The sequence below is a fragment of the Perca fluviatilis genome, chromosome 2 (genome assembly GCF_010015445.1).
Source record: "Perca fluviatilis chromosome 2, GENO_Pfluv_1.0, whole genome shotgun sequence".
In the NCBI taxonomy this organism is placed as follows: Eukaryota; Metazoa; Chordata; class Actinopteri; order Perciformes; family Percidae; genus Perca; species Perca fluviatilis.
The window spans coordinates 27,639,959-27,667,458 of record NC_053113.1 but is presented as its reverse complement, the minus strand read 5'-3'; the positions used below and the strand labels follow the sequence as shown (position 1 = coordinate 27,667,458).

The window sequence follows — 27,500 nt, the reverse complement described above, 5'->3', positions numbered from 1 at the left end:
ATGCTTTCTGTGATTTACAAAGCCAAAGTAGAATATGCTAGTATTGAAGGGCTGTGCCTAAAATGGGAACCAATTTGATCTCAGGTAACAGCTGTATTATTGCATCAGACCTGAGTACATTTGAACTCCATATGAACTATCCTCACCAGTATGTAAATATGCCGACCTGTGCCTCAATCTATCTCACCGCTCTGACTTTTATTTGACTTCCACAGTTAACACTGGTGAACATCAATCAACATCACTGTAAATGTAACGTCACCATAAATGTGCCAGTTTTAGACAGGCTTATAGTTTTCAAATACAATCACTGGCCCATTAAAATGACGTTAAAACGTATTTAAATCCATGACTTAAATCCACTTTGTTAGGGAATTCCCTATGATGGTGAAATGTGAATTCCCAAGATTTAGTAGTAATGTAGTATCATTCTAAAATAGAAAGTGGCACTTCAGAAGTGAGTTGGAGTAAATGACAAAAATTACATGTTTTAAGGGACCTTTGAAACGTGACAGTAAGTAAGAGAAAGGGTAAGAAATGACCAGTATCTGTTCTCAAATGAAACTCTTAAAAGTAGTGGTGATCTTGACAGATTGTCTGACAAATTCATCATAGGTAACACAGCGCAGTGGGGAACAACACCACAACTCTCAGCAGAAACAAATCCACCCAGCCCACACACAGACACACAGACAGAGGCAGTCAAACACACAGCAGGCTGCCTTCACATGAAACGGATCCTCACGGAAACAAATGAAAACGGGAGGGAAGAGGGAAGTCGACTGAAAGACTGCCGATGCTCTCTACGCCTCTGTGGGTAGGTTAGTCTCTTACTAACATCCCTTTCTTTGCATCCTACAAGGTGCGTTTTGGAAGGCTGCACAACCATGTCATCCTCCTTTCATCCCTCCCCTTTGAAACTAAAGAAGCCTTTAGGCGTGCGACTGACATATGACGGCTATAGCATCCAAATCAAGGAGAAAATAACAAAACTGAGCCAACTAGCATACTGTTTTCTGTTTCTGTCACAGGAAGGACAGAGACACCTTTGGGACACATAGAAAACAGTCTGGGCTTTTTCTTTTAAACACCCAATTCGGTTCGGTTCAAATCTCAAAATTTCAGCTAAAATCCACCAAGTCAAAACGGAGAAAATTGTGTAAACAACCATTCTCAAAAGGATAAAGTTTAGTTTTAAAAGTTTACTCTACCATTCAATACCAGACCAAAGACCAGTTTTATAAACGATGTAAGCAAGAAAGCATGTGCCACTTTTCACACAGAAGCTAATATTCATAAAAAAAATGTTAGCAGTGTATTAATAATATATATAGCTGCATTCACGCTTTACACCATGTGTATGAAGACTTTTATGAGAGAACTGACCTGAGTGAGATAAAGCGATGTTGCAAGCATAAGAAGTTGTAGTCTTCATTAATTCATTCATGTATTCATGTACTTTGGACTCGTAAAGTAATATTGGAAAATTGATTATGCAAATCAGATAACAGTTGTGTAATAAATCATCAAGCCATTATGACTCACAACATCAGCATAATGAACAAAAGTAAATGTGGCACCAATAGAGGATGATGCCAGTGTCAAGCTAAGCACACGTCTCATTTGTGCCCAAAGGTTGAACATGTAAAAAACAATGTATGGACAACAGCGCGAGTGGCCATTCGCCTCATGCATGTGTGCAGCTAAAGAGGAAATATATACGCAACAATTTATAAATCCAGTGCAAAGACTTTGTACATGTCTGCTTTTTAATGCTTTTAAATAATCTCACCATAGACTGAGTGTCAGGTAGCATAATATAGCAGAGGCTGGGTTAATCACACACTGAAAAACACAAAGCTCTTTCATTCATTTTTGTTGTCAAATGAGATGAGAAATTGAAATGAAAAATTAAGACAGTAGCTTTAAAACCATTTGGAAACGCATATTGAATTTATCAAATGAGCTTTGCACTGGTGTCTGGCAAACATTAAATGCTTTACACAAGGAAAAATATTGATAAAGGCAGCCCCATTATCTGTTAAATACGCTTACACAGATGTTGTGAACCTATTCATATTCTGACCATGCAACTAGGGGAAACGTGTGATTAGCCCCAAAAAGGCTATAACTTGGAGAAGATACTGTATGAGTGATCATAAGCATTGTGGCTGAATTTTGATGAAGTTAATATATTTCTTTGCCAGGTCACTGGCAGAGATGGGAAGTAACGAAGTACAAATACTTCGTTACTGTACTTAAGTAGATTTTTCGGATATTTCTACTTTACTTTACTATTTAGTTTTGTGGCGACTTTTTACTTTTACTCCTTACATTTTAACACGAATATCGGTACTTTCTACTCCTTACATTTAAAAAATTGGCTCGTTACTTTAGTTTTGTACAAGAGGTCATAATGTCGGAGAATAGCGCGGACCGCAGCGCCATCACATGGCGAGGCGGCGTCCACACAGAAAAAAGTGAGAAAAAAGAAAGAGAGACTGCTGTCCGGAGGATAATCAGTTGAGATCGTGTGTGTGCGTCCTTGAGAACTGTAAGTCGTATAACTTATATTGTCAGTTCATTTAAGCCTGTTGTTGTGTTGGTCTATAGTTCCTGCACAGTTAAAGTAGGTTAGCTAGTGATTTAGTTGTTTGTGTTCTTCACCTGTTAGCTAGGTTTCACGTTGCTTGTAAAGCATCAAAAGAGAGAAGTTGTCTCTGTCCGTGTTTTACAGACACACCTGGAAAGTTGGCGAAGTTGGAAACCAGCATCAGTTTTAAATAAGGTCCTAATCTAGTCCTCACTAACAAGTTTCAAATAATTTCACTGGAGTTACCGTTATTATTTTTCACGTGATCAATACCGAATTCAATCTAATTGGATGGGAATATACTGTAGGCTACGTTGCATGTAACGCACCACTACAAGACGACTCGACCGATTCGGCTGCATTCATTTGCGGCAAATAATTGCAGCTTGATGGTGGTAACGTTAGCACTAGTAGTATGGACGGCGACATGATTGAAAATGAAGAAAACAGAGATCCCAGAGATTAGGCACACAAGCAGCAAGACATTCCCAATCATCCTTGGCCTTATCTGAGAGAGATGTTTGAGATAGGCTAGGAGGCATCAAGTATGACTCCTGGCCAATGTGCTGTGTAACTCTTAAAGTATGGGGAACTTCTTAATTAATCTATGTTTAGTAATTCATATTGTATCCTTTATTTTCTTTCTATATTTGAGCACATACACATACATGTAGATTCCCTTTAAATGTTAAGGGGAAGATTAAAAAAAGAGAAACTGGATCTGTGAATTCTCACAGAATCACAATTGAATTCATATCTTGCTACTCAGTCAGAATCTTATTAAGCTGGAGTCCCAGTCTCTGTCACCATAATCATATATGTGATGTTTGGCAGACATCCATTTAAAATGTAGACAATGGCATATAAAGAGCCTGGTTTTTATGTCCACTGAAGTTTCTCATCTTGCACTCTAGTAACATTTGTGTGGTCCAGGTAGCTTTGCATAAAAAGTGTTGTCATTCGCAAGGCTACTTTTACTTTTATACTTTAAGTACATTTCAAAGCCTGTACTTTGTTACTTTTACTTAAGTAAAGAAGTTAAATCAGTACTTCTACTTTTACCAGAGTATTTTTTAACACAAGTATCTGTACTTCTACTTAAGTACGGGAAGTGAGTACTTTTGCCATCTCTGGTCACTGGTCATTGTCATCGCTCTTCACACGAGGCACACGAGAGCTCATTTCAAGGCATAGCAGCTCAGAATGACTGGGTTAAGAGATTTTGATTGATGGCTAAAAGCAGCCAGCTCAAAATCCAGTCTCCAGTGTGAAAGTGACATGTCCCCATACTGCTTTTCACACCACACATTATTAGACCAGAGTTCTATTTGGCCTTAGGCTACGAGTTGGCCCAAGGCTAACTGAGCTCAGTTTTTTCACAGCACCAATAAGCCTAGAGCAATTTGGAAGCATCTGTTGTCACTAGAGATATCTGGTTTTGTGTAATTGTGTTAAATCACCAAAATCGTGTTTCCTTGTTTGCAAAAGGCATTGGTAAAACATCATTTTAGGAAGAGAACCTTTTAAGTGCACTTGATCAAATATGTTCACAAAGTTCTTAAAGTTGAAAGCACCTGCAGTTGTGTTTACCTTGGGTTTGTATTTTTAAGCATGTTCACTGTGTCTATCTTTCACACACACACATGCAGAATAAGTTTACCTCCATTAAACACACCAACTGTCGTGTAAACGGATCAATTAATGCAGCTGCCATCAACTAATGAAAATTCATCAGGTCAATCTAAGAATGATGATAAGCCAATTAACACAGGTCCTTGGGTGAAAAATGACATTCCAATAATAAAAGAATATGACCATCAATATAAAGTTGCAGCTCTGAGCGTGCATGTCCTCAGAGAGTGACTGCATGTGAGTGTGAGCCAAAGAGGAAAGGACAGATAGCTTCAGGATGATGTATTTTTAATAGGTAGGTGGACATATTTCCAGTTAATATATGCACAAATTAGATGCAATTGGCTGCAGGTCAAAACCTGGTCAATAGAGGTGTGCTGAGGGAGGAGAGAGGGACAAAGACAGAGACAGAAAGGAAGGGGGAGTGGGAGAGACTAAATGAAGGGAACACTAATGTGACAGTGGAAGGGACATTGGTAGTAAGAGGAAAAAAACACATTGAGTATGGTGAATGGAAAGAGGAAAAGGGATATACAATAAGAGTGACAATGACACACATATACAAGGGATGCAATTGTGCATTTGGATACGGAACTGGAAACGGGGAAGGAAAAAGAAAGAGGTAAAAGGTGACTGAGATATCATGGAGGAATATCATGCAGGACAGACGTGACAGGGAAGTCTGAAGCATGCTTCACGTTGTTAACCTTAACACTAAATCACAGAATCATAGAGGAATGTATGTATGTCAATCATAGTAGGATCAGCCAATTCACCTTTCCCACATCCTGAGGTCACACTCTGATTGGCTAAGAAGCTGTACCATATCCACGTGTGATGTGCATAAGGAAGCTGTACATTTGGCTTCTGTAGGGAATTTAAGGTACAAAGAATATTGCAAACCAATGCCACCACCCCTAAAGGTGTGTGTGTGTGTGTGTGTGTGTGTGTGTGTGTGTGTGTGTGTGTGTGTGTGTGTGTGTGTGTGTGGTGTGTGTGTGTGTGTGTGTGTGTGTACTGCAAATTGTGTGTATCTGTGCACAATATTCCGGTATATATGTAGATGCATTGACAGTGTGTTATAGTGGAAAAGAGCTTTTGTTTAATTTGTAAGAGTAGAGTATAGTTCTGCATTTTTGTTTCCTGTATAAAGTAGCCGAGGCAGAATAAGGGCTGCTATAAGGAACCACATTTCCATAACAAAACCTGCTATTGGACATATTTCAACTTACATTTGTTAGGGTAGTGGCAACTCTTTCCAATTCTTATATTTAAGGATGGGACAGCATATTTGTATCACCTTGGGTGGGGTTTCAGATCCAGGGTACTCTCTCTGATCCAGTTTGTTCCAGCGCTGCATCAGTTTAATAATGATGGGCTTGCTGAAGTCCACCAGCTGGAAACCAGTCACATTGGCCCCGCCATGCATGAACCTCTCCAGAGATATATCCTTAAATCCCTAAGAGAAAGATGGAAAGAAAAGGTGAAATGAGGGATGATGCATCACTGAAAGAACAGAGTGGAAGTGGAATACAAAACCCTCCGACACAGTGTGTGGAACTTCTGCTGACGAATCATACTCCACATACTCCTTATCTGATTATTTCTACCCCTACACCATATGGAGTGGCTACCACATCTGAGTGACACTTCATAGTGAAGTGGTCGTGGAGAGGGTTCCATTTGGGAGAGGTAAAGAGGAAAGACATGTGAGGGTTATCCTGGGTTGATGGATGCTAATTGCTAAATGTCTATCTAGCTTGACCTGAGCTCACTGGCCCCCTTTTCACCGTCCCAGAGAGAACTGCTGTGGAAAAGATTTTAGGGATTAAGGTTGAAGCATTACTTCATATACTGAAATGAGTTCTGGCAGCTACCTGCAGCTCTGACTTTGTTAAGGAGGACAAATGTATTAATTCTGAAGTAAAATGGCACCTTGGTGGGAATATTAAAAGATCAAAGTGTAAATGGCAAACATGGCTTGCTTTTTCTGCTAATAAACAGCAAAAGAACAACTTTGGGACAAGCTGAATGTCAAAATAGGGGTAAGTAAAACATGTCTCATAATGTTGGCTTAAAGGACAGATTGATTGTGTGTCATGGCTGATTCTAATAATTTAAGAAATTATCTTAACGGAGTGTCTATTTGCACCACCGCTACGAATAGCCTCGGCCACACAGCTGAGCTATTCACACCCTGTGACGTAACAACAAAAACACGTTGCTCGCGAGCACCCGGCGTCAGTGTTGGGGAGTAACGGAATACATGTAACGGCGTTACGTATTCAGAATACAAATTATGAGTAACTGTATTCCGTTACAGTTACAATTTAAATTGTTGGTATTTAGAATACAGTTACATTGTTGAAATCAATGGATTACATGACGATACTTCTCTGTTTCACGAGTTTATTCACTCTGACTAAATTAAGGCAACTCTATGCATTTTCCAGAAGCCCCGATATGAAATCGAAAAAAATAGCTATTTGCGTGATCAGTCACAATGGAGTCGGAACCGGCACGACAGAGCCAGGACAGGAATAAGTTTCTATCTTGGAAATTCAAACATCATTTCACATTAAAGAATGAACAGGGAGAATGAAATATAACTGTGCAGTGCAACCTGTGCTTGCCAGCAACCAACCTCCTTTCAGCGTCCAAATTACTCCACCTCCAACCTGAAGAAGCATCTTAAAGTAAGCTATTTTTTTAATTAGCCAAGGGTAGTCGTCTGCTGTAGTTTTACTGGTCACCTTGCTATTTTAACATTGACGTGCGACTTTACATTCTCCTACGTGCTGATTTACTAGCTCCAGAGCCGTTTAAAGACTGACTAGCCCCATTTGACATGCTAGCTAACGTTAGCTAAAATTAGCTCGTGGTAAGATTTTTGTAGTATGCAGTTCGGGACTACCAATACAATAATCTATCTGCTTGTTCAAGTACACATTCAGCTAGTTGGAATAAAAAGAACACACCATAGGCCTGTTTAGTAAGCTGGATGTAATAGCTGCATTCCTACACTTATAAAACACAATTCAATGTGGAAGTAATCCTGAAGTAATCCAAGTATTCAGAATACGTTACTCAGATTGAGTAACGTAACGGAATACGTTACAAATTACATTTGTGGGCATGTATTCTGTATTCTGTAACGAAATACGTTTTGAAAGTATCCTTCCCAACACTGCCCGGCGTGCACCGAAATCATGGCGGACGTTCATCTTCCATGACCGCAAAAACTGGCAAAGTTTTGTCTCTAAAGTTTGTAACAATTGAATTTCTAGCGGAAAATGGATACTACAGTTGCGCTTTCTGTCTTCAGTGAAAGCATACAACCGTTAGTTTGTTAGCTAGTACCTATTTTTTGTATACAGTACTGTCACCTAACAACTGTGGTTTGAAGAAATCAAGTGGTAAACAGTTATACAACATTCTGTAAGAACTGCTAGGTGAGTGGTTAGTATGTTAACCTTTGGTATGGGAGTTTGGAGTTAGATTCCCATGTGAGGCGATCTCACTTTTTTAATTTTGGATTAGATAATTTGCATGCAATTGCGCAAGTCAGGGCCCGCGAACGCAAAAGTTTTTTTTTGCAGGGTGGTAGGGGAAGACTCATGAATATGCCTGCTCTGGTTGGTTTGGTTAGGTTTAGGCAAGAGGAGTGGGATTGGTTATGGTTAGGGTAAGAATGTCAGGGCGATAATATTCCAAAAAGGTGTAATACATGAGTAGTATGGATAACTGTGTGTAACTATATGCCAAGGTACTGTAAATGCACAGGGGTGCAAATAGCATACATTGATATTTGTACCAGATGGTGTATTAATAGAACACATTGCTGTGTGCACCGGCGGGGTACGAATAGCATTCATTTCTAATTGCACCAGGGTACGAATAGCACTTCTAATTGCACCAGGGTACAAATAGCATACACTGCTAATTGTACCAGGGGTGCAAATAGCCTCACCCTTATCTTAATAACTTTGTGTGTCTTTTTACCAAATAATCTTTTTAGTCCTGTTTCTTTGAAATATTAAATATTAAAAAATTATTATTGTCATGTAGGCTATTAAAACAAGACATCACACAAACATTCTACTAAACATGTCGGAAAATAACAGCCAACGGCAAGCAATGCCATTAAGACTTCTTACCAGGTTTGCTATGATGTAATGGTAACCCTTTACATGTTTCCCCACGCTGACAGCCTAGAAAGGAAAACACAAGAGAGAGAGAGAGAGAGAGAGAGAGAGAGAGAGAGAGAGAGAGAGAGAGAGAAAGAATACATCATTTATTTGCTATATATTGGCAATGCATGTAGTGTGGCAAAACAGGGGTCATGTAGAATTCTCAATTCACGTATGAATCATGGAATTAACTGGCAAGAGATGTTCCAGTTGGTTTAATAGTTTTAGGGAGCAGGGCAGGGGTGTAAAAACACAAATAAAGGGGACTCCCTCCCATCTGTGGCTGTGGTTATATTCTTGTACTGATTAAAAGCATGATGAGCCTGTGAGGACTTCACTTGTGCTCTGTGCCATGCTGGCTCAGAGTCTGCAGCCATTTGGAACATTTAAAGAGCTTCAGCAATGTGTTTTCTAGGTTAGGGCTGTGTTAACCTGTCTAGTCCAATTTCATTTAAAAATCCCTGCATCCTGTAAATATAGGTGCCAAGATCCAAAAGTCTGCACAAGAGGCAACCCTTTCTTACAAAGGAAATGTAATTTCAGAAGACACATGCATATTACTATTACTATTACGACTATGTTTTTAGCAGATATATTACGTTTTTCAGCTTTCCCTACAACATCAACTTATTGCAAGTAAAGCCTGATTAAGATGTGATTAAATTCAGGCAACTAAAACCACAAAATCCAGTCTACGATGTTCTTTTCACTTCACGTATAGTCAATGCATGTTGCCAGTGAACAGATGTGATTTTTTATTGTCTGTGTGGTGTATTTGTGTGACATTGAAGGGCTGACGGTTTGGCACAGTAGTGTCAAAAGTGTAATTCTGCACAAAATTGAAATTTGTAATGTTTTCTGTCATCTGTAGTTATATGTGTACAGTGGGATGGAGTAAAATATGGCGCACTGTGAGATTTTTGACAAAGGAGGGGAAGCATCTTTTTTCTAACATGGTGCCTAACTTAATTACTAAATTGCTCACTTTTTTTGTATCTCTCTCATCCACACTATCAACAGCTATGCACACGCACACGCACACGCACACGCACACGCACACACACGCACACACACACAGACACACACACACACACACACACACACACACACACACAGCTGGCAGGAGCAGTCAAGCAGAGCAGTCTCTGTCTCAGAGCAGGGGTGCTTGCCAATGCCAGCACCGCAGAGCCCACTTTGTCGGCAGTGTGTGTTTGTGTCTGTATGCCTGTCTAAGTATACACTGATGTGTGTCTCTGTCTTTCTATTCACTCACCACAAAAGCCAGCTAAGAAACTGTCTGTCTGGCTATCTGTCTGGGATGCTGCTACTGTGTGTGTGTGTGTGTGTGTGTGTGTGTGTGTGTGTGTGTGTGTGTGTGTGTGTGTGTGTGTGTGTGTGTGTGTGTGTGTGTGTGTGTGTGTGTGTGTGCATTATGTGCTGTATGTATGTTTACATATAAGCATGCGTGTGTGGGTTATGTATTTGTGCGTGAGCACGAGTGCTTAGCTGTGTGTATGTCACTGAATTTGTCAGATGTGCAGACACAGGATCAGATTTGATGACGGGTGGCAGAACCAATGAGATGTTACACTGAAACCTGAGTCAAAGGTCACACACACACACACATCTGCGCCACCTGTCAGAGCTAAACCATCAAGCAAGACAGATAATCTAATAAACTTGGACAAGCGTAAGGTGTCAGAGTGTGTGCCTTCATATACTGTATGTTTTCCTGTGTGTATGTGTGTGTGTGTGTGTGTGTGTGTGTGTGTGTGTGTGTGTGTGTGTGTGTGTGTGTGTGTGTGTGTATGTGTGTGTGTGTGTGTGTGTGGAGTGGACAGTATGGTGTGTTTACTGCAATCATACACTGATGTAGCTGTTGGGGGAAGTCACATTTTTCACTCCACATTATGAACTCCAGGGGAAAAAAATCAAATCTTGTTTTCTCTCCAGATGTCAGAAAGCATAAGGAGTGTTGTTGTAACTAGCTGAGTGAAAGAGACAGCAGGCAGACAGAAAAAACAATGGGATACTATCGGCAATTTAACACTTTTATTTGAATTGTTAAAAAGGTTCTGGTTTTAATCACTTTACAAAAAAAGCTTACTCTGTGCTATGTTGCTTGTGGTTTTAGGTGGTAATAGTGTGTCATTGTGGTGTGTTTGTACTTCATAATTAAGTGATAAGTGCTGTTAAGTTCAGGTCAGTGATGTAATCTCTGCCCCGTCTGTAGTAATCTCAATGATAGTAACAGTGACACAATAAAACCTAAAGCAGTATCTCATGATCTAAAATGCTGCAGGGTCCTTCAGGTTCCAGATCAGTGTCAAATATCATTCTGTGTCTGTAGTAAGCTCAGTAGTTAGTTAAGTATTACTTAATCAGTTGTTTTTTCATTTTTCTTCCCCCATTCTACCAATTAGGCTGTATACAATAAATTGTGAGCATAAATAATATAATTTCTGCTAAAAAAACATTTCTGCTATTATTTCTAAAGAAGTGAGGTTGGGTTACATGCCACAATTATTCTCTGATTACTACTCTTGTTGTGTAAAATTGTGTAAAGCAGCTTTATTGTTGCAAGTGCAAAGAAACTTTGGTTAGCAGTATAATATAATATATAATAATATAACCTGTTCGAGGATGCTCTGCAGTCTCTCAGGCTCCAGGTCAATTACATATTTTCTCTCCTGACGTCGGTCCAGGTCCTCTAAGAGTCGGCGGTATGCTGCCTCATTGAAGCTCTCCACACAGATAGCACTCACCTGGGTTAACATACATACAAGAAATGTGTATAAGCATACAGACACAAACAGCATGTAGGTATAAGGTCATGCATACAAACCACAAGAAAGTTAACAAATTGTGTTTGAAAGATTAAAAACAAAAACAATAGTGTAATTATGCGCATGCACTGTATGTACAGTATGCTTCATGAGATTCTGAATGTGTTTTGCTGGCCGGTTTCCAGGAATGTGTGTATTTGTGTGTGTCCTGACCTGCCATCCGTTCTGCCCCGCTCTCTCCATAATTGCCTGCAGTATTGCATAACCTAGACAACAGGGAGTAAGGGAAGGAAAAGGAAGAAAGACCGAATTAAAGCTGTACTGGGTTAGTGCTGGGTACCAAATTCGATACTTTTTAGGCACCGACTGAATTGCCTCCTTAGTATCGAGTAACAAAAAATGTCTCGTCATTCAATACCAAATTTCAATACCTAAGGAGCAAATCATCATTGCCAGTGAGCCAATAAGCATGTAGCATGCTTCTACCAAGATCTAATAATGCTGGTGATTGGCTGTCTAATGTTACACGTTGTAGAGACACGCAGGCAAAACTCTATGTTACGCACAGAGAATGGGCTCATGTAGTAGGAGCTGAAAAACAGATGAAAATATTTGCGCCGTAATGTGTAATGTTGTAATTTATTTTTGATAAAATTTATTTAATAAAATTTGTATCGAAAAAAGAATCGTTCAGGTACCGGTATCAAAGCCAAGCTATTAGTATCGGTATTGGTACCGGTACCAGTATTGAACATTTTTTAACAATACCCAGCCCTATACTAGGTAGAAGCTGTACTTGGGACGTGGAGTAATTATTATATTTTGCAAAGTATTTTATACTTTCCAGCATAATAATCAGTTTTACCAAAGAAACACCCTAATGTCTTGTCTTGTATAGCGCATAGCACTTAACAGCAACAGTCTTCTCTTGAATGTCACTTTATCAACCAGCCCAGAAAGCTTATCGGGACAAAGAGTTATGTGCCAAAACAATAGAGACATTTCATTAAAACTACTCATTTCTTATTCAGTGGTGAACTTTGATTCAAATGCAACTCATGTGAGAATACGCTCCCAAATCAGTTAATCAATTTTATAGCCTGGAAAAAAACATCAGAAAGGAAAGTTCTTTTTCTACACAATGATGGAGTGCAGGTTTGAATAGGTTGAATATGCCTCTTGGCGTGATATTAGATGAGTTTCAAAGTTAATATGATCCCATGAGCAGCAGGTGGCAACACGAGTGATAATAAATTAAGGTATATTACATTAAACAGCTGTCTAGATTGGTCATAACAAGTGGAAAAATAACAATAATGAGAGACAACTCAATATCACAATAATAATCCTTTACAATATTGGCACACAGCCACTGCAGTTTTATCATAATGATCGTTATAATCTCTATCAAACCTCCAAATATGTTGTTAACTTAACTGTGCTCTGAGCTAAAATGTTTATTGTGGGAAATAAAATGAAAATATCTCACAATTCACTCAAAGTCAAATTTGTGCACACAATGGAAATTACAGACCCACACAGCACTTATCTGCAGGACACAGTGACATGACACAACAACACAAAAGGACACACACACACACTCACTACAGTGCAACAGTGCCAACTGTTACCCGTTTTTTTCTAATTTTATGGAGGCAGCTATTTACTGCTTGAGATGAAAAAGAAAAAGCACATCTGAAGCCTCAGTAATCACGGGGTGTGTGTGTGTGTGTGTGTGTGTGTGTGTGTGTGTGTGTGTGCGTGTGTGTGGAGTCTAGTGTGTGATTGTGCTTTCACACTTGTCTGTGAGTTGTTTATGTTGTTTCCCGTTGAATTTATATTAATCTAATGCATGCACAGATGTACACAGATTCATCTACACTGTGTGTGAGATTTCAGTTTGTGTGTGTGTGTGTGTGTGTGTGTGTGTGTGTGTGTGTGTGTGTGTGTGTGTGTGTGTGTGTGTGTGTGTGTGTGTGTGTGTGTGTGTGTGTGTGTGTGTGTATGCATGTGTCAGTAGGCTGTCTGTGGAGCAGAGCAAAGCAGGGAGCATAAAACAGATCACAGCGTTACTGCCCATTTTCCAGCACATTACCGGCAGCAGGGCCTGATGGGAGCCTATAATGAAGGGCCCTGCCTTGGCCAAGTCAAGGGTGAGCATAGCCCAAACTCTACGCATCCATCCTCCGCTCAATTTCTCCCTCCTTTCTCTCAATCCTCACTCCCTCTTCCTGTTATGTGCTACTGTGTATACCCCCCGTTTCTAACCCCTGTCACCTTGTTTATGTCCTCATCACTCTCACCTCTTTCCTTATTTTCTCTCTTTTTGGCTGCTTCACCAGCTTGACTAACCTTACCTGTCCCTCCTGCACCCCCTTGTCCCTCCTTGCTCTCCCTGTGCTCCTTCTGGGGTACTAAGCCAGACAACCTGGACCAGAGGGAGGCTGGCAGAGAGACACACACACACACACACACCACACACACACACACACACACACACACACACACACACACACACACTCACATATACACTCTGCAGCTCACTGATTCCCTAACACACCACTATACCATGGTCTGGGGACTCTGAGTCATGTTTGACCTGTGTTTCTCTCCCTGTGGCAGGGACTTAGTCTGTGCGTGTGTGTGTGTGTGTGTGTGTGTGTGTGTGTGTGTGTGTGTGTGTGTGTGTGTGTGTGAGACAGAGATAACGTGCTAAGCATTCTCCTGACAGTGGTTAGGGGTCGAGGGCGTCAGCTGTGCCTGCTCAAAGGCTTGAAGGCAGGTGAATACTGCAAGAGCTGAGGCCAAAGTTTCTGTCTGAAAAGTGCCAAATTACACCCTTGTTTCTGCAGCTGTATCCTTTCATCAGGAAAGTATGACCCAATATTATAATTTTGTTCTCAGTGTGCCATTCCAAACTAACCCTAAATTAACGGATAATTAAAAAAAAAGGATTTGAAACCAGACTAATTTGGAAATCTATTTTAATCTTCCATAACTGACTAATGTGACGGAACGTGACATTGCTCCGTTTTTTCCGTAAAGTTAAAGTTAAGTTTTTCTTTCGGTTTCTATTTTCTTTTTTTAATACTTTTATTTTTAAACAGGAAACAAACCCATCTTTTGGGTGAAAGACCTGTGTTTGTTTTACCCTTCAACCACCCTAACCGGCACCCTTGCGCAGAATTTGCTTACGTTGCTCACGTCATAATTCCTACGGCCACTAAAAAGAGCCTCTATAAACTTAATGAGACGAAATTGCTGCTTGAACAAACTACTTTTTTGGGCGTCTTTCGGGGGAGGACAGTCTTGCTCATCTTGCCTTATTTTATCTTAGATTATGATAGGAACAATCATCTTCAATGTCAAGGCAATAATACTGAGTGAATCGTTGATTTCCCTGGATATTTATACCTGTCCATATGGAAAAACATTTGAAAACCCTACACAAAATCAAATATTTGTAGGTAAAAATAAGTTTATGGTTATCAAATTGTGTGACCTTTTTAACTTCGGAACACCAACTCTATTTGCCATTGTGCATTCACCTCTGTCTGTGTCGTAGAGGAAGACAAATCGGCTCCAGTCGTAGTGGTCCAACAGTGACAACAAAGCCCCTCTGATAGATGGCCGGAGCTGCAGGGTGAACTGGCCTTCTCCTTCGGTGGGGAAGCTGGGGGTCACTAGGCTGATGTGCAGGGCCCCACAGAACGATGTCAGAGTGTTCACCGAGCGCTTGTCGTAAAGGCCAAAGATGGCGAAGACCCCCCTCGAATACTGAGAACAAACTGATGTGAGGGGGGAAGCGAAGAGGAGGGAGGGAGGAGTTTTGGAGACGGATCCAGATGGAAGAAGGAAAAAAGAGTGGAGAAAAATTAGGAAACACAAACACACACAAACACACACACACACACACACACACAGAGTATACTCAGTGACACTGTTTCTGATTGCTTTGTAAATGGACAGAGTAGAAAAAGAGCAAACAAGAAGATGGAACGGAGAAAGACACATTCAATTCATACTTTAGAATCTGGATAAACATCTCAACCATTATTGGTAGATTTCTTTTTTTTGGGGGCATTTTTAGGCCTTTAATGACAGGACAGCTGAAGAAATGAAAGAGGAGAGATAGGGGGAATGACATGCAGCAAAGGGCTGCAGGTCAGAGTCGAACCCAGGCCCGCTGCGTCGAGGAGTAAACCTCTATATATAGGTGCCTGCTCTACCAACTGAGCTATGCGGGCACCCCATCTCAACCATTTTAATGAGTGACAGCTTCAGCCTGTGTCAGCCATACCTTCTCACTCCTAATTTGACCCACAAACGAAAGCTGATGAAAGAGTGATGCGAGCATCCATAAATGTGACTGGTTAACCAAAAAGAAAACAGCACAAAATCATTCCCACTAGCCAAAAACTGGCATGGCTGCTTATACAGTTGTTAAAGAAATTACAGTCAAATAATCCCACCTGCTTAGAGTTTAACATCCTTAAGATCCATGCACGCACGCACGCACGCACGCACGCACGCACGCACGCACGCACGTACACGCAGATACAAAACCCTTGACCGAGCCATGAGCTCACTTCAAATATGAAGTCATTTTCCACTACAACACTGCAGCTCAGTCTTCAAACACCCTGAAGCTTTGATCCGTGACAGAGAGGAGAGTGAAAGCACTGACGTCCTCCGCTATCTCGCTTTCAGAATAATCTCTCCTCTGCTTTGGTTTGTCGTTCATCAGTGCAGCTCGACCAAAACTGTGTTTGAACACACACACACACACACACAGACACACACACACAGACACACACACACACACACACACACACACACACACACACACACACACACACACACACACACACACACAGAAAAAGCTTTTGGGTGTGTGAGTTGGAGAGTCCTGCATATTCTGGCCAATCAACCGAAATGTGCACACAAACACGTGCTTCACTTTCTAAGGATTCAGTGACTGAAGTGACTAAAGGATGAAAGAAAAAGAAACAGTAAAGTGAAAAAAGAAAAAAATGAGTTGGCACACACTTTTTTCTTTTTTCACTTTACTGTTTCTTTTTCTTTCATCCTTTTCTTTCACTACCTCCTTTCTCTCTTTAGCCCCATTCATCCTTTCAGATAGATTCCTTCAGGCAGGCATATTTTGAGTCTGAGATCTATCCTGGGTCATAATTCACTCTTCACCCTGTAATACGTCACACTGGAGTAAACCGTAACACAGGGAGATTTCAGACTGCAGTTTGGCAACAGTCGGTCATCCCTTTGTAACCTTTCCTCCCTCTTTTGATATCCTTGTGCATTACTTCATCTCATACCTTTTCACCTTTATTCTGTTTTCAAGGCGGACACTGCATCCATCCTGCCCCTCACAGCTTCCACCATCTACTTTCCTTGGTCTGCTCTCCTCTCTTCCTCTATGCCTGCCTCCTCTTTCTATTCCTCCCTCTCTCCCTACTCCTGGGACTCAGAGTAATTCCATTATCAGCTATAAGCCTCAGTGGGGGTAAATACTGAGGGGGATGCAGCTTTGACGGTTCGGCTTGTGGCAATTAAACAAAGCTGAGGCCCTGCACCCAGGAGGTGATAAGGCAGGGATTTAGTCTCCGATTATGACAGGAGCTAAATGTCTTCAATTCAGGGAACTAGCATACTACGTACGTAGCATGCGTCATTCAGCAGGAGCTGAGTCATGGTGCCCTCAAAGTCAACAAACTTTGTGCCTTCCAAGATGATTTTTTTTGGCATTTCCAGGTTTTATGTGATACTTCAGAGCACATAGCAACAGGAGATATGGTGGTATGAGACTGTGTGTGTGTGTGATAAACTATGACAGGTGCTATATTTTACAGTCCAGTACCTGGGATGCACAATGATGTTTACACTAAATCATTGAAGTTGACATCATAATTAAGTGCTCAGAAGATAGGAGTAAACGTTCATCTAAACAAATAAAAAAACTGTGAAAATACAGCGAAATAACAAGGACTGAAGCAAACAGCGAGAGACAGTTTGGTAAAAGATGTTTGCGTACATTCAGATTGAAACATGCAGGGAAAATTAAACTTGCATTTCATTCATAATGGTAGCTTACTGATAGAAAAATGGCTTTTGACAGAAAGAAATGATGACCTTACAATGTCTAAGGATAAAAGAGAATCAACATCCAGTTGAATTTCTTTGGCAGCAGTGTCATGGTAAATGCCATTCCCTTGCTTTTAAATGAATTTGAGTTTTTGGGATCAGCTGTTTTTTGGAACAGAGCAAAAATAGAAAAAGCAGCAGAACAAAAACAAAAAGCATTGCACATGTGAAGTGACATACTGAGTAAAAGTTTGCTCCCGAGCCAACTGATGAATTTCTTTTGAATCTTGACTGAAACTACTGGCCTAGATGCAATTTGTGACATAAGTCTGCATACTTTCTTTTTCATCCACCTACTAGGTCTCCATCAAAACTTAAGGAAATATTGATAGCCTTAATCCCTAACCATTCTATTTTTAAACAATACCAAGACATCTGCAACCATACACACACAGAGGCCCAGAGCTCATTCTTCATTCATCCTCTCTCTCTCTCTCTGTATTTCTCTCCTATCATTCACCTCCTCACTCACTTATTCCCTTATTTTCTATCTATGCCGTCTGATGCTGGCTTTGCCTTTTTGAATCTTTAAATCTTTTTTCTGCCATGTTCCCCTTTCTCATGTACGCCTCCATGGGCTTGTCTCTGCAACCCCCTCCACTACCACCACTACCCAGCCGCAAGGCTGGAATGTGCCCGACAGTGGCGTCAATGTAATAAAATATGTGCTAAGCTTGCTTCATAAAGCTTTAATAAGAGGAGGGGACCAGCGGCAGGGTGCATCATGACCACAGTAAAAGCATAGGACACAATAGGTCTCCTGGGACATCCTCTACCTCTCCTTTCCTCCCCCTCGCTTCTTCTCTCAGCATCTCCATATGTTTGTGTCAAACATAACTCTTTCCTGTGCAGACCTCTCCATAAATCCCTTTAAAACGACCCTCCTTTACCTGCATTACTCTATACAGTATATCAAGCCATATTAGCCTTGCATCCTCCTCTGCAGCCAGCTATCCTGCTTCTCTAGAATTAATTTAATTTGTATGTCTGTGCGTTTACAAAGACCTCTCAATCATGTGCCCACTACTAAACAGTAACAACAACACTAAACAGACAAATATCATAGCTCTCTTTGCTTCTCTGGTATTGTTTCCCATGTGTCTCCCATATTTCTCTCCTCCCTGCCTCTTTCTTCCCCTCTCTATACATAGTGCTCTTGTCTCTAGACCGGCCGCTTATTTCTATTTCACATGACAGCAACAACAGAATGCTCACAGATAAACCTGCTACTGATTTAACTGTCACTGCACTACAGCACACAACAGAACAAGCACACACACAGATACCGACACACAAAGTTAACTATACACATTTTTAACACACAAAAACATAGACCCCCATCATCCAACACACAACTTTCAGACTTTTGGTCCTGAAGCTCCAGTTGCTTCTTACCCATTAGTCTTAATAACCCTCTCGCTGCAGAGACATTGCAGAGACATTCTCCAGACAGCCACAGTAACACCGCAAAAATACAGTGAGCTCGCATTACCTGCAGGTAAAGACCAAGACAAAACAACTCCTAAGTAAATAAGGAATACAAACTAGTTTAAAAGCCAGCCAGGGGCTACCTACAGTGCAGCACAGAGATACCTAGTAAGCGAAGAAAGGTGCCAATAATAAGATTTTATGAGCATATAATTAACTACCGTACCTTACACTGACATTTCACCTTTAAAACATTTACAGTAGTAGGCCTAACCTCTAGGAAACTAGGCTCCTGATTCTTTTGTGTTTCAGCATTGCTTGGGTTTACTTTTCAGATTTCTTTTTACAGATAAAAGCAAAGAGTGGCGCATCCTGCAGCAAGCAGTAGAGTTTTTTTTACAATGAATTATAGCGTCCTAATTCAGACTGACACAACTAATTCATAGTGTAGAATAAATGAATACTCATGAACAGTTTACATATTGAAACAGGGGTAAGTATGAGGTTCCAAAAACACCCCACCCCGCCTCTACCGCCCTTATTAGCAGGTTATAAACATGTTTAATTTGGCTGTAAAGTTGGGCATTTTAGGATGGGGATCTATGGGGATTGACTCCCTTTTGGAGCCAGCCTCAAGTGGCCACTCAAACTGCAGTTTTTGGCACCTCAGCATTGGCTTAATTTTTCAGCACCAGACGTTGGTTGCTAGAGCGGATAATTGATTGCAAGATTGGATAGTTTGGCTGAAAACAAATTAAATATGTCCTTAATGAAAATTTTTACTGACATGAATGTATGTATGAATATTTTGCCACTTGCCAGATACGTTAATTAACAACATTATGCTGATAAAAATCCAGGCAGCATTACGTTTCCTCCCAAACGTATTTGCTGCTGCAAATTAGTGGTATACTATATAAGCAGAACTTTTAGGAGACAGGGTTGCACCATCACAGAGTTAGAGGTACAGATACAGAGATAAAGAGCAAAGTCTAGGCTTGTTTAAAGTGAATAATTATGGTAGGATATCTTGCAGCCATCTCTTACACACTTTATTCTCAATGCTATTTTAGTGTCAGTATCTTTCCAGAAAGTTTTGGGGACCATTTTTTTTAATTGAGCCACTGCCTCTCAAATGTATTTCTGGACAGCATTCGATTGTTGAACATTCAGTGAAGAAGAATGTGGATATCACTGTGATTTAAATGACATACCTCTCACAAGGTGGATGGTACTTGCTTGCTGGGTAACACAGCCTATTTTTCTCTAGTGTTTGATAGCTGCTCTCAGCTCTCCAAAGTGGCGTAAAGACAGACAAATGATCAAGTCTGGAGGTCAGTAGTGAAGACGATAAAACAAAAATACTGGCTAATACATCACACATAAGTAGATCATAAAATTATTTCAAATGGCATTTATAATTTGGAATCTTTGTTTTGTGCAAAAAATCGGAACACTAGTTCAGAGTTTATCATTTCAAGCCCTATATAACATTATAATATTCATCTTTGTTGGGACTATGTAAGGTGAGGGGGCCCTACAAGGAGTACCAGACAGACAACACTGTAGGAACACTACAATGCCAACAGAATAGGGAGATACAGTAAAACAACAGATGCATAGTTCACAGCATGATATTAAAGCTTGCCTTACAGACTAAAAGAAGTGAGTGTTTAATCAGTAAACAACAGTAAAATAAAATGTATGGAAAAAAAAAAGAAAAAAGAAAGAAGTAGGGTGTGATCTAATAGGGTCGGGAAGCCCCACCTGTCCCATCATAAAACCTGCTATTGCAATTGAAAGGTTCTTTTAGAGCTTAACAATTCAAAATTTAGCTGTACAATTAATTGTCTCAGAAATAATTGAGATTCATATAGGGGTGACCCCGAATAGTCGAAGATTCGATGCATCGATATGCGAAGCCTGATTCGACCACCAAGCTCAGTCGAATCTTCGCGGGTGTTATTATGAAACGAGGATCATACCATTTTGGCAATATGGGGGTGCTCAATGTCTAATTTCACACAGAATTACTGGTTTTGTACGGTTATATTAAGTTATATACAGCCTTTAATTATGATAATGCTGTAAAAAAAAAAAAAAAAAAAGGTGAAAAGAAAAAAGCGTTCAATAAATATTTTTTACGTGTGTGTGTGTGTGTAAATCCAACCACCCTTGTGACAGATTTAAGTTTCACTTTCCCTGATCTGTGACAGATGAGGAGCATCTTGGCGGCAGGGATTAACGTTACTTAACAATGTCTGGAAAAAGAAAATCTAAAGTGTGGATGCACTTTGAAATGGTAAAATATGACCCAAAAAAAGTTATATGCAAGTTGTGCCAACAGCTCATGTCCTACCACTCGTCAACAACAAACATGGCTTTCCACTTAAAACGGGTAAGTTTATTACCAATAAAGACGGTTCACTCTTTCATATATAATGGTGCTTTTAATTTACGAATAGCAATATCATATGTTGGGACTTCAGACTGACGACGGCAATTCATCTAGTAGTATTACCGGAGCTGCGCCAAAACTAACTCAAAGATAGCTAGATTTGAGACCGCCATTGTCTGAGAAAAAGAAAAGAGAAATCACGGACAAAATTGCAGAGTTTATTGCGCTCGACATGAGGCCAGTGAATGTTGTGGACGGTGAAGGTTTTAAAGAATGAATGCGCACACTTGGGCCAGGATACACAGTTCCCAAAAGAGAGACGGTTATGCATGCGGTGGATGCAAAATACGTGTCCATAAAATTGTTTTACCCTCCTGCTGACTAGTGTCGTGCCCCTCCCAACCCATTCACACACACATAGGTGATTCGACTATCAGTCAACTATAGAAAGATTCGACAATTCTGATTCGAATGTGTAAATCCTTAGTCGGGGACACCCCTAGATTCATATAATTGTTTCTTTCAGTCAAATTTTTAAATATTCATTTATATATTACTCTTTAAAACAAATTTAAGTTTTGAATGAATTCCAGGATACACCTTTTGTTTTATATGACCCAGATAATGTAATAACACAAATAGACAGCCTATGAAGTAAATAACACCTCTTTATTATCATTTAAAAAAGAAAAAGGTGAAGGGAGGAGATGGTTATTTAATCAGCGGGTTTGTCAGGCAGATTTCGGGCCAGAAACACAAGCATGTTTAATTTCTCTGGCTTGAGGCAGCTACAGCCCAGCATGTTTGGAGCTGCTATGGCAACAAGTGACAGCTGCTGCTAGCATAACTTTAGCTTAACAGTCTGACCAATAATTACTTATATAATTAAAATTTAGCATATCTAAAAATAATCAACAATTACCATCAACAGTCATACCCCTTAAGACCTTAACTGATGTCTGCAATTAATTGCGGTTAAACAAAGTAACCGCGATTATGTAAAATAATTGACAATTATGTAATGTATTATTGTTACAGGCCTTGGGTAGAGACAATGAAACACTACTTGTATACTGACAATGGCACCACAGCTCTGTTACATAGTAGCATTATAAAGACAAGACAGAAAACAAAGTCTGGAGATCAATAGTACCTGGCAGAGAGCACAGACACTGTATAGATTTCATATTTGTTCCTCTACACTACAACATAGATTATGACACAATGGAACAACTTCTTAGAAAAAAAACACTGCCACCTCAGAGGTTAGAAAAGGAATTTTGTCATATGTAATGCTTTTATATTATTTTACATAGTGTTGGATAAAAAAAAAAACATAGTTACAATAAGAATCTATCTATACGAGCATTTTTTGTTTTTCAATACTGCTTTTCATTATTCTTGAAACTATCTTAACACATTCTCCTCATCCCAAATAAAGATGGACAGAATTTTTTCAGCCCGGACAACAACTCATCCATATCAAGCATCATGACAAGCTCAAAGCCTGAGGATCAATATTCTTCAAGAGAGTTCCTCACTAAATTATAACAGACAAAAACTAGAAGGCATAAAGGAGAGCTTTTTGACCAACAGTTTTTAGACGAGAACACCAAACCAAAAGTTAGGAATGAACTCTGAAGAATTACATAGTTCTGTTTCCTTCCCAGAGACATATGATAATTATAAACTTAATAGATATGTTCCAATTGCCTTTTGTCTGGTTTAATAAAATACATTTATTATATAAAAGATGTTCAGTTGTTGAGATGTTAATACTGACACCAGGCCTCAAGTGTGCTCATCTGCAGCATTATAAAGACAAGATAAAAGATAAAACTTGACAATCAATTGTCTGGCAGTGGAGTTCAGCCACCTTATGGATTTAATATCGTATCCTCTCCACCAGAACATAGTTTACAAGATAACTGAGCTGCAATAGCTTCATAAACAGTGATTATTGAGAGTGATAGTGCATTGTGGGCTGTGTGTCTGGTTGCTTGGGACACCACCATTCATCCCTCTGCCTGCCTCCTTCTCCTGTCTGCCAATCGTCCCTCTTTCATAAAACTGCCTCAAGCTGAGAGGAAAAGGGGGCTTCAGTTGCACTCATAGTGGGAAGGAAATAAGAAACTGAGTGAGAGAGAGAGAGAAGAGCAAGGGCGGATGAGAGTAGTTACAAAACCAACAAGAGGCTCAGACAGTGACGAGAGACAGTATGTCTGCCAAGACACTGCAGAGAGAACGTAGAGGTAGAGAAAGAAAGCAGAAGAAACTGGATGCTGAAGGTAAATACTGTATACACAAAGAGGCAGAAAGAGCAAGTGAGGATATGCTGCCCTGCAGGCCAGCGAAGACAAAACAGCTCTTTGTGTGTGCGTGCCTGGAGTTAAATAAAAGGAGTCAAATAAATGTAGTACATACACACACAATCAGGTTCAAACTCACACATGCACAAAACTGCGGCAAAGGTCACCTAAAATATGAGGGGTTTTTTTTACATACAGGGCTGAATATGGGGTCAGAGGTGAGGGACACCAGGAGAAAACTGCCACACTCCACTGTCACTTCTTTATTCTCTTTGATTACATCTTTAACCTTTTCTGCACCTGCCCCCCTCCTCCTCCTCTTCCCCCTCCCCCCACTCTTCCTCCGACCTCACCTCCAGGCCGTGTCCCTCGGGCTGCATGAATAAAGCTTCTAAGAATAAGAGTACTGATTGGGGGAAATGAGGGCAGGCCAAGAGGGGGGACAGCTATTTCTATGGCCTTTGGTGTTGTCGCAGTTAGTGAATATGCTAATAGCTGCTGACACATGGCTTCCTCCCTTGTGCAGTCATATAAGAAGAGATTAAAAAAAACTCTTTAAAAAAGAAAGGAAATCATCAACACCCAACTGTGCGAGAAATCCGTTTCTTACTTGAGCTTCATTCAAAATGTATATAATTGCCAGGATTTGTGAGGCTTGGAACAAAAAAATGCAGAGATGAGGAGGTAGTGGAAGGTATAGAAGATTTATTAAAGCAACGGCTTATAAACAAAGGGAGTCCTGAGGCGGGCAGGCAGGCAAAAGGTGTAGAGGCAGTCAGGCAAAAGAGTTCCAAAAACACTCAGAAAACGGAAGACTGGGGAATTTGAAACACAAGGAACGGAGGGACATCGGGAGCAACAAACACAATGATCTAACAACAGACAAAGGAAGCACAGAAACTAAATACACAAGGTAACGAGGGACAGCTGACATGAGGGCTGATGAACAGGAGAGACACATCCGGGCAGGGCAGACAATCACAAAGACGGGAAAACACAAGGCAGGAAGTAAAACCAGACATGACACAGGAGAAACAGATACTACTAAGTAAAACAGGAAACCAAAGTATGAAAACACACACAAGGATAGAACTAGGAAAACAAAACAAAGAACGAACACAGGTAAAACATAACCATGAATTAATAACAGGGAAACAGTATCACACAGGGAATGAATTGACAAAATAAAAAAGGAAAATATACAACTGAAAACCACAACCATGACAATATATATATATTTTTTTTTTTTATTTGGCTTTGACGGGTTGAATTGAGACCTTTAATAACTATTACAAAGTAAAAAAAAAAAAGGGATGATGCTGGCATCAATCCTCACTCAAGTTTCCAACCGGCTACACTTACTTATTTTGTTGTTCTTCAGCGTAGTATGCTTTGACAGCTCATTTACTCCTTTCTCTGATTGGTTTTCCCTCTATTGATTGATTGATCAATATTGATTGATTTTATTTCATGTTATGTTATTATTCTCATAATAAGATCCTAGAATGGAAGATCAGTCAAACATAAACATTTGTTTGTTTTTTAACTTTACTTTATTGCTTATGGGTTTACCTTTTGTATGTTCCAATGTGATAAAGGGAACCAGTAAATGTATGCTGGGAAAGACTCCAGCCCTCTCATAACAGGACAAGTGATATAAAAAAGAACAGATGTAGAAATGCCTGTCTTTTATTTTCTTCTTGTACGAACAGTGAGTCCACTAACTTTAAGACATGCATAGCTTCTGGCAGAAAAAAAACTTAATTTAAGTTGAAGTAATATTTATAAAAATAAATGCTATCTGCTTTATAAATACCTAATGGGTAGCAGGACTGTGACATTGACATTTCATAAATAGTCAATTTTGGATTTTACAAATTTCGAATTCTCTGTTGTGATGTGGTGCGAAGCATTGCACAGTAGGGAAATCATGGGCCTCAAAATTACTTCTTAATATTAAGTTTGTGACATTTCTCTGCGTTAGTCAACAGTGAAAATGGAGAGTGACAAGAAAATGGGGAGCGAGGCAATTACATGCAAAAGTGATTGAACATTAATGGTTTGTTCATTGTTTGTAACTGGTACTATCTCCGTCCAATGAGCCATGGATATGACCAATCAGCACTTCTGTTTCCTTTTCTGTAAAGTCATGAGAAAATGAACACATTTTGGGGACATCTCATGAGTGTCTCAAGTTCACATCTCTTACTTAGCTCAGCACATTATTTGGAACATCAGACTCGTCTGGCACAGACAATCACACACACAGTGACAGAGCTGGGCTCGGTTGTTGTTCTCCCATGAAAAACAACCAAGAGGCATTACCCACAGAACTGCTGAAGTATTTAGATATTAAATACATTTGAGCCTACCATAACCTGTGGCAGTCCTAAAACATAGTAGGCAAGTGCAGTATGGTGACTTTATCGAGTATATACTCCACATGCTGTTCATCTGGAGCTGTAATATTGCACCTTAAGAAACACAACTGACTCCATTTACTTTATTGGCATGATTATAAAAAATAAAAATGCCAACAAAAAGTACTATGTATTTTATAGTCTTGCATTGCCAGACCTTCCTCCACAGCGCTGCACAGGAGGGTCTGGCTAGTCCACAAAGCATTCCGGGATGTTAGAAAAACCTCTGGTCTGGTTTATTTAAACCAGTCACAATCGTCATGGGCGGCACTGAGCATCTGCAAAATAGCCTCAGGAAGGAACTTGTTTTGGTGGAACATGTGTACATTCAAAGGTTGTTTTAGTCGTGCAACAGAAAACTCAGATTGGACAGATAGCCTAGCTAGCTGTCTGGATTTATCCTGCAGAGATCGGAGGAGCAGTTAACCATAGTCCTCATAGATCGACCAGAGTTTAGAACGGCAACACAAAGAAAGCGGAAGGTAATGGACATGCGGCTAAAAAGAAGGACATCCGGCGGGTATTTCCAGCGGCACCAGAGCAATCCCAGAAGTGGAACGTCGTGGATAAAGATTACGTATCTTATAACTTGAGCTGTAAAACTACTACTTCTCTAAAAATCAAACCAAGTAGACATAAATCAGCCGTTTTGGTAGAGTTAGGGCTGCCATGTTGTACGCACCAGAACAACACTTGACTTTAGCCTGATAACAGCAGGATTATTTGTTGTTTTATAAACACACTCAAATCAGAACGGATAAGAAAGGGTGTCCCTAATCAGGATCCTTGAATGTAGTATTGGCTGCTAAGCTGACGATGGCTGCATACACATTTTAATGACGTTGTTATGGAAATATGCAGTTTGGTCCGTGACAACCAGAAAATCGATGTATCACCATGTCAAATGATAATTTTTGTTCAACATTTAAGCAATTGCAATAAGCTTTCTAGCCTTCTAAATCACATGCGCTTTAAGGTATAAAACAATGCTTGTTATCATGGAAACACTATTAAAAAAAAATGTCCCTAGGACCTGTGTTCACCAAGGCGTGTTATAAATCTTGTGAAACTGAACCGGGCAAAAAGAGGATCATGGGAAAATTGTGGCTCAAAGTATATCTGCTAACAGCATGATACACCAGTAAAACATGCATTCAGATTTCAGACACACACACACACACACACATTTGGAGCAGCTTATACAATCCTGACAATGTGGAAACTTTGCCTCACCAATGAGGTCTGCAGCCATAGAGATAAAAGATAGAGGAAAGGAGAGGGAGGCAGGGAGAAGATAAGAGAAAAAAAAGTAGGAAACTACATGTCATCTGTCGTATTGCTGTGATGCATACCCCTAGGACAGTCCTTTAAACAGGGCTAATCTGTGTGTGCATATATGTGTGTGTCTGTGTGTGTGTGAGAGAAAGAGAGTGAGAGATGTGACAGAGACCCTTTTTACTCCAGTTATCTTTAAGCACTACTAACAGTAGCTAAAGCCCTGCGGGCCTGTCCGGTACGAACACAGTCATTCATCACACACACACACACACACACACACACACACACACACACACACACACAC

The 27,500-nt window shown here is 40.1% G+C and overlaps 1 protein-coding gene across 5 annotated transcripts in view; it reads right to left on the bottom strand.

Annotated features, from left to right (window-relative positions):
- The window catches only part of gria4a (glutamate receptor, ionotropic, AMPA 4a), a 112,486-nt gene that overhangs the window by 54,589 nt on the left and 30,397 nt on the right, over positions 1-27,500 (bottom strand). For all 5 annotated transcript variants that reach the window (XM_039781865.1, XM_039781874.1, XM_039781900.1 and 2 more), the window contains 5 exons: positions 14,750-14,989; positions 11,415-11,467; positions 11,049-11,180; positions 8,383-8,436; positions 5,526-5,684 (listed from right to left, as the gene is read on the bottom strand). In XM_039781865.1, the coding sequence (XP_039637799.1) occupies positions 5,526-5,684; positions 8,383-8,436; positions 11,049-11,180; positions 11,415-11,467; positions 14,750-14,989 (638 nt within the window). The remainder of the gene's footprint in view (positions 1-5,525; positions 5,685-8,382; positions 8,437-11,048; positions 11,181-11,414; positions 11,468-14,749; positions 14,990-27,500) is intronic.